The sequence below is a fragment of the Nothoprocta perdicaria genome, unplaced genomic scaffold, assembly GCF_003342845.1.
Source record: "Nothoprocta perdicaria isolate Ctin4 unplaced genomic scaffold, notPer1 scaffold_296, whole genome shotgun sequence".
Taxonomy (NCBI): Eukaryota; Metazoa; Chordata; class Aves; order Tinamiformes; family Tinamidae; genus Nothoprocta; species Nothoprocta perdicaria.
In genome coordinates this window covers 617,434-625,902 of record NW_020455528.1, presented here as the reverse complement: position 1 = coordinate 625,902, position 8,469 = coordinate 617,434, and the positions used below count along the sequence as shown (strand labels likewise).

General features: G+C 43.5%; 1 protein-coding gene across 1 annotated transcript in view; it reads left to right on the top strand.

Annotated features, from left to right (window-relative positions):
* LOC112949447 (nephrocan-like) overlaps positions 1-6,181 on the top strand; it is an 8,895-nt gene extending 2,714 nt beyond the window's left edge. The window contains exons 2-3 of the mRNA XM_026041854.1: positions 2,563-3,464; positions 5,516-6,181. Coding sequence (XP_025897639.1) covers positions 2,563-3,464; positions 5,516-5,963 — 1,350 coding nt within the window. The 3' untranslated portion in view covers positions 5,964-6,181. The remainder of the gene's footprint in view (positions 1-2,562; positions 3,465-5,515) is intronic.
* Positions 6,182-8,469: the final 2,288 nt, after the last annotated feature.

The following is an 8,469-nucleotide window of genomic DNA, read 5'->3' as shown; positions in this document are numbered from 1 at the left end:
TTAAGTTTAGTTATTTGTTTAGTTGTCTCTGTTTAAAAAAAAAAAAAAAAAAAAAAAAAAAAAAAAGTTGTACTTCTGGCAAGACCAATTTGAGAAACTCTCATTATAACAGATTCCAGTTCATAAACGTTCCAAAAACAAACAAACAAAATCCCTAAAAGGAAAGCAAAAACTTTAAAATGACACAACTATGAAAGTGTTGCTATTAAAATAAAAGTATCCACTCCCAGGAGATGCACTTTTTAAAACTGAAAAATATTTTAGTATCATTTTACAGCTGAGGTTGAGATTAAAACATCGCTTCATAGCAAAAAGAAAGCTGAAATGCTTTAAAATGTGTCTTGATGCAGATCAGTACGGCTGCGTGGTGTGCAAGAGAATGGATGAATGTTTCAGTCTCAGCCCAGCACAAGTCTGACACAGCATTCCAAATAAGTGGAAAATAGAAATTATAATAACCCACATTAAGAAACCTAACATCCTTCTTCACAGAGTGAATATACACTGACCAGAAGTAAAAGAAGTGATTCACATAGCTCTCTATCACCTCTTAAGATGACCATTAAGCCCCTTGCAGCGCCAATCAATTGAGTGAGAAGGAGGAAATACTTCATTCAAAGTGATAAGGGATAAGCCTGTGCCAGGCCTATTTCAATTGTTATTTCAAAACCTGTTTCAATTTCCTTAAGACCGCTGTATTATTTACATATGACTATTTCTGCTCCTGAGAACTGCAATTCATTCCTATGGGAATGCTCATGATTAAAACTTTGCAAGATTAGCCTCATAATGATGACCAGAACTGTACGTACCATTAATGCAATGATAGAAAAATGGAAATCGGCCAGCTTTGTTATTTGAGAATTTGGGGTGCTTCATGAATTTCCTCACTGAACTGATGTACAATTGATGGCAGAACCTGCATCAGTAGAGGCCACATATCTATTCTTCTTCACTGGCTCTGTTACAAATCCAAAAGTGCTCAGAAAGGACTTTGTGAGACACAAAGAATATGAGCAAAAGCTCGTGGTAACTGAGGATGTCAAGGCAAAGTGAAAGCTGATTCCTTGTTCACTGCTGTGTGGGTTCTACCTTTACCAGAAGTTAAAATGTGGGTTTGTAGATGTGATAAAGGGATACAATTCAAAAACATGCAGGAACCGGACAAAAGAAGCTTTGTCATTTTTACAGTCACCTATATGAGTTAATTTAAGACGTAAGTACAATAACCAGATCTGCTCATACAGCCAAACTGGCTGACATGACCAGAACAAAACCACAACACAGCATCGGAGCTGCGAGAGGATTTTGTGCTGCTCTTCTGAAGGCTCCTGACTCAAACAAGGGGCTGCTGCTGAATGTAGTTTATAACTTCCCTCTGTGAGAGTAAAAGGTGCCTGCAGCTAACGAGTCCTTGGAGAGATATCACATAGACTAGGGTTGGTTTCACACCTCTGAGGTCTTTACTGGCCATACGGAGGGAATATAGGGGAGGGAGGGCCCTCCCTCCTGCCTGCTCAGTGCACAGCACTTGCTCGCAGAACCTGGAGCGCTCTGTGATTTCCAAATAAATGCACTCTTGAAAAGCAAGCACCTGGGTCGAGGTAACATTGCCGATAGTTTCAGAACTATTGTTTAAATATGGGGTGTGCTGCGAGAATTCCTGGATTTACTCTCATTCCACAGTTTCTCATACCTCCTCTATGAGGAAACTGCCAGAATCCTTTCAGCTTGCTTGTTGGCTGGAGACACAAGATGGCAAGCTTTGTAAACAAGCAGCTTCCAACAGAGCAGAAAAATAACGAAGCAACTAGTATGTCTCTACATATTACAGTCACCATCAACATATGAGTTTCATTTACCACCACAAAGCATCTCCTTATTACTAAGTAACAAAGCTCAGTAGCTGTAAAAGCAACCTCTTCCATACAGATCTTCTAACCAAACTGATCTGACACTTCTGGTTCGGTCATTCCAATGTTAGAGTATTTTACTTTGAAGAAAAAGAGAGAGGGGGAGGAAGTGTAAAATTTTAGCTCTCTGCCAAAACTTCCCAAAGCTCAGGAGCCGTAATGGCGTCCGTGAGTGCTTCCTCTGGGAACACACACTGTGGTGGCAGTAATGCTGATGAATAGAAATATTTACATATTGTAAATGTATAGAAATGGCTGCACCAGCAAGCTTTGCTGTGAGAGCTGAGCACTTCATAACCACCTGCCCTCTGCAAGGATTCCTGCTGCGGGTGGGACTATGGTGTGTCCATTTCACACACGCTGGACACCAGGCAGACATGAAAGGAACGTCCCTTCTTCAAGCCTGTGTGATTGCCCAGGTGCAATATGGACTTCAGCAACAATATCCTAAAAGTGTAAATAAATATTCACAAATTGTAGATATTTACAGTAACACCTCAGTAGTTAACACTCAGTTCCTCTTAGTTTCTCATTCTGTAAGAAAAAGCGCTAGCAATGGTCAGAGCATCAAGAAGTAACCAGTGAGAGGATCCAGGAACTAGGCAGTGCATTATCACAGGAATTATGTCTTTTTTTTTTTTCTTTTAAGATTACTGACTTCAGGAGAATGTCGGCCCTTGAAGAGCTGGTCCTGTCGTGCAGCGGAACAGAATCGGTGGAAACCAACACTTTCAAAGAGCTGAGCACCTTGAAGTCCCTGGAGCTCCACAAAAATCACCTGGCACGTATACCCACATTCCTCCCGGCTGGCCTTGAGATTTTAAAACTGGGTGATAACTCCATCAAAACTTTGCATGCTTCTGATTTTGAGGGTCTGAGGGAACTGAGAGTGCTTGATATTCGGAATAACTTGGTTGCGACTCTGCGCCTAAGCACATTTGCTTCCCTTGGCAATTTACAGAGCCTTACTCTGGATGGCAACAAGCTGGAAGTGGTGTCTGCAGCACCGAACCTTCCTAGGCTGAAGCACCTGAGCATGGCTGACAACAGACTCAGTTCTTTCCCTGCTAACTTCTTTACATCTTTCCATAATCTACAGTTTCTCAGCTTGAGTGGCAACTTCTTGACAAAAGTGCCTCTTGACCTGCCTAAATCCTTGCTGTCACTAAAATTAGAGAAAAACCGACTCAAAACAATAAGACTTCGAGATGTGAAACACCTTGAAAACCTGTCTGAGTTCCTCCTTTCAGAAAATCAGCTTTCCTCAATAGATGGTGCCCAGCTCCTTCCTAACTTAACCACACTGGAGCTCGCCAAGAACCAGCTCCACGCCATGCCACTCCGGCTGCCGGGCAGACTGCAGAAACTCGACTGCAGCAACAACCTGATTCAGAGGGTGACAGCACAGGACTTCCAGGGATTGCAAGAGCTCAGGCACTTGTTTCTCGACAACAACGGCGTCCGCATGTTCGAGGCGGGGGCTCTCAGGCAGTGCACACAGCTTTCCAACCTGGCACTGGAGCAGAATCTCCTCATCTCCATCCCGCTGAGGCAAGTGAATCTGAGGTTATCACCTTCTCCTTCCTTAGATTACAACAGTGAGGTCTAGACTGAAATAAAGTTGCATTCAGACCTACTCTTAATAGATGTATCTCTATGCCATAGGTCCTCTGCCATAGGGAGCATTAACTGGTAACCTTGTTGGCAGCCTCATAGAGTTGGAGCTGTTTCTGCTATGTCTCTGGCATCCAGTAAATCTGCTCATTTCACATCTCTGTCAGTGAGACCATGTATTTAATTAGCACATGGATAACAGCAACAGGACAGGAGAAGCATGATTATAGAGAAGTTATACTGCTCCTTAGTTTTATCTCCTCCTGAAACGCAAAAGCAGTGCCACATTCAATAGAAGTGAAAGGTGGCAAGTTTAAACGGATGTTTTTTACCAAACTTGAGTTTATCAATTTTAAAATATTATGATTTCAGGAGCTGAGTCTGGTCAAAACGTAGGTACTGTTTAGGTGGATGCTAGCATTACCAACTTCATTTAATTCACACAAGACCAAGTATTGGGAAGGCTTATAAACTCTCCAGTCTCCTCAGACTTCAAGCAAAACTCCAGTCAAAGGAGCACAGAAGTTGTCCCTTTGGCACACTGTGCTCCTTAATGCCTTATCTAGAGGCTCTCGCACATTTCTTTGATTTTTGATCTTGTCCATTATCAGCGATCCTGTGCTAGACCAAACAGAGGCTAGTCTGATGTAAAGTGGCATTATTTTTATTATATCAAAAAATTGTGCAGTAAGATGGCATAAAATAGCCACGTCATTCCATTAATATCAGCTTAACACAACTGCACTATTAAATTTTACTTTTATGGCTTAGGGACAGATTTAATTGGCCCAAATAAATAATGTAATAAAATTTCAATTCATTTAGCATCAAGTCCATTTGAATCTATTTGGTGGAAGTTCTATACTCAGAAAGTGATTTAGTTGTATATAAATATTTGATTTCAGTTTAGCTCGACAGGAATGTTTAATGCTTTCTAGTTATGTAAGTATTGTCTAATCTATCTTATTTTACAACCTTCTAGTCAAGAGAATTAACAGGAAAAAAAGAGTTCTCTATCAGCCTTTTACCAGTGTACTTTTAAGGATATATTGGAGAATTTTGATACTCTGTTCAACACTTTGAGCTCTAGAATGAATAGAAATTTAAAGTGGAGACTTAAAATAAAAGGGGAGGGAAGTAAAAATGTATGGACGTAGTTAAATTGTCTGTTGATGCCAGGCAGTTTTGTGGACACCCATGAATAAATGAGTAAGTTCTGACAGCTCCCTGAGAACTGCTGGCCACCAGTTTCAAAGGTTACAAGTATAGTCAATATGTCACAATTAATGGGTCCTAGCAGTTGTTCTTTGGGGATGGATATCTGGTTGGATAAATAGCTTGGGTGACATCCCGACATTTGACATCGGTGGGACTGAGATTTTACCCCAGAGTACCCTTATGTTAGAGTGTTATATTGGACAGCTATCACATTGTCTGTAGTTTATTTTCAAAACATTTATTTCAGTCACAAACACTGCTAAGACTCCACCAATGGAGTACTAGGTGTTATGCTTCTCCAGACATTTCATCTTTCACACTGCTACAAATTCATCCTTCATGTTGGTCGTAGGCTTGCTTATGGCATTAAAAAGTATAAAATCCAATTTTAAGCTTACTTGACACCCACCCGTAACTTTCTTCTTAGCACTGAAGGATTAAGGTTGCTGTTTTTTTCAGTTGCACAAACAGTCAGTTCAGACCAGAACTGTAGTAATTTAGGAAAACAGTTCAAGTGTGCATAGACAGTGTTCTGAAAACTTCAGAGATGGACACAAATATTTCAGGAAATATTTCAAATATTTTTTTTTCCAAACAAAGCCTAATTGCTTTTATTTACCACTACTGAATATCAAAGACTTTACTTTTGTTAGTGATAGTTTTATTTAAGACAGCTGTGGCTGGGCAAATCTGCACCACCAAATACCACCTACCCTGATAGAATTCATGTGATGAATGTAACCCATCTGTGTTGTTCTAATTTTATTCAGACTTCCAGACACCCTTGCCAGACTGGACCTAAAAGGAAATGACATAGAAGATGTTGGAGAACAAGAGCTGAAGGACTTGAAACAGCTTCAGGTTTTAAATTTACGAAACAACAAGATATCAGTCTTGGATCGCAAAGTGCTGGAGTATTTACCTCGCCTCCGGCATCTGTATTTAGACGGCAACCCTTGGAATTGCACTTGTGACCTTCTGCGAACCAGGAGAGCGCTCATGGACAAGGGCACGGATGTCCGAGGAGGGCAGTGTGCGGCACCGGAGGAGAGGCGAGGGGAAAGCTGGATGTCTTCCAGCAAGATTCTGCACCAGTGTCAGGACAACCTGTCTTCCATGGAAAAAGGCAAAGAAGACAGAAAGAAAGCGAAAGCCCATGAGGCCTCCAGCATCGGAGCTAACACGGATGATGATTACTATGATTACGAGCTAGATTAACCCCTGAGTTAATCCATGGTGAACCTTTACTGTGTCCAGAGCCGCTCACTACCCTGTTTTTCCTCTTCCAGCCAGCCTATAACTTTTCCTCTGAATCTGCACTATAACAGTTGAGAGGTGGGGATGAGGGGCAATCGAAAATTGTAAAGAAAACGCTCATTTTTCTACGCCACTAGTATAGATAGTTTGAGGAAGGTAACGAGTACTGTCTCCTAGAAAAATAAATGTAACCTCTGTATGGCTTTTTTAATGGTAGATTATTCGTATAGTTGTACAAAAACCCCCACATAAATAAAATCTTGTAATACTGCAAGGTATCTTTACTAGAAATTCAACTCATTTAAGCTTATAATTCTGAGAGCATTACAGTGATGTTGGTAATTTCACAGGATTGTTCAGAATCTTGCCTTTGAGAAGTGAATTTCAATTTTCCAGAAATGTTTGCCTCTCATTTATTTTAAACTGTTTTTTAAATGACATGAGACTAAATTATCCAAGCTCCAGGTAGAACAAGGAAGGTATATCTTTACCAAGGCAAATATAACAGAGTAACAGCCACTGTCCTGGTTAGTAAGATTTATTACTATTTCCAAAGTTAAGTAATGCTGATGAACCAAAATACTCTTGTCAACTAAACCTGACTCTATTGTAAATAGGGGAAGGTCATTCTCAGGAAATAGGATCTACCTCTGCAAAACATTTGGGTAAGATAAATGAGAAAAAGTTATTTGGATTAGAAGGGTTTGCATTTTGGTAGATGAACAGCTAATTGATTAAAATATAACTTAAGCTGCTGCATATATATATTTTTGAGTGATGCATTTTTCATGTGGGAGAACACACTGCAAGTGGTCCCTTGCACTGGCCGGAGCCTTCCAGGCCTCTGCAGAAAAGAAAGGAGACCTCGTGGTTGATGCATCAGCTCTGATGGATACACAAATTCGATTGACCTGTTCCCAAAGTGCTTGAAAAATAAAGGAATACCAAAACCACTAAAACCAGTGAATTACAGGAAGTAAATCTCAGGGATTTCCTGGCAGTTCATAAATCTCCGTTGATAACTGAGCAGTGATAAAACCAGCAGACTACTTTTGAAAGTAGAGTTGCTATTATTCCTTATCTCCCTTTAGCTTTCAGTGACTCAATTAGCACTCCCATGCATAAAGTCTGTTTTGTCAGGTGTCCCAGGGCAGCACTTTACTTGTGTCCCCTATGCAAATGCTATTGACACGTAACATGTGATAATTTTTCTTTAAATTTTAACTATTTTAGTGTGTCATCACCTCAGTAGAATTTCAGTGTCTGAAGGCTTACACAGTTACAGGACAACCTTCCTAGCGGTCTGAAGGTGATGTATTTTTTATCAGCTAAGATTGCTCTGTATTAAAAACCTGAAAGATACTTATTTCCAGAGCAAGAAAAATATTTTAACACAATAATTTTAATTGTTTCATTGATTGATTTTTAATTGGGTACTGTAAATATTTTCATGTGTCATTTCAGTCTCCCTTTCTGTCTGAGGGCACAGAACTCGCTTGAGGGCTCTTGCTCTGTCCTTTGCCTGCAATGTATTTTGCGTATCCTACAGGCGGAGGCAGCAAGGAGCAACACACACTTTGTGTACGGGGCCTAATTCCCACTGGGAAGGTCTCCTGCTGGCTTCGCAGAGCGGTGATTGCTCCTTGCCTCTGGGCAACAGGTAACGTCCTCTGCCGTAAGGAGAGACCTGCTGAGTGACAGAAGATGCCGAGGGCTCAGTCATCGCCCTGACACATTCAGCCATCTTCTACAAGCTACACTGCCCCCATTTTCCACACTAAAGAGGGCTTTTTATAACCGCTGTCCGCGCTTTATCAGCGCTTCCGTGACTCATCCCGCTTGGACCCGCCTCCCGCCCCGCGGGCGCCGTTTCAGCCCGGGGCCGCCACAGGCGCTGCGGAGGAAGGCGCCTCCTCAGACGCCGCCTTTATTAAGGGGAGGTTTCCTCCTCCTTTTGCAATCGGCGGGGCCTCTCTCGTGCCCGAGAGGAGCAGCTAAGCACGACGCCCGCCCGGCAGCAGCCGCAGGTGGGCGACAGGGACCCGAAACGGTCCCAACGGCCGCCTGGCACCAACGGCCTCCTCAACGGCCGCGCCTGGGGGGCGGGGCGAGGCGGGGCGCGCGGGTCTCCCTGGCAACGGGCGGGGCCGCCCCCTCCCACCCGCGGGGGGCGGGGCGCAACGGCGCCGGGCGCCGCCCCTTCCCTTAGGGCCACGTCATTCGCTCTCCGTGGGCGGAAGTGACGCTGCCGTCGGCCCGCGAGCCAATGGGCGGCGCGCATGTGGCGGGGTAAGAGGTGAGGGAGCGGGCGGCGCGGAGGAAAATGGCGGCGCGAGCCCCGTGAGGGGCCGCGGGGCGGCGGCAGCAGCAGCAGCAGCAGCGATGGCGGCAGCAATGGCGGGACCCGCCGCGCGCCGCGCCTGAGCCCCCTCCTGCCCTGCCTCCCGTTCCTGGGCGCCCGCCCGCG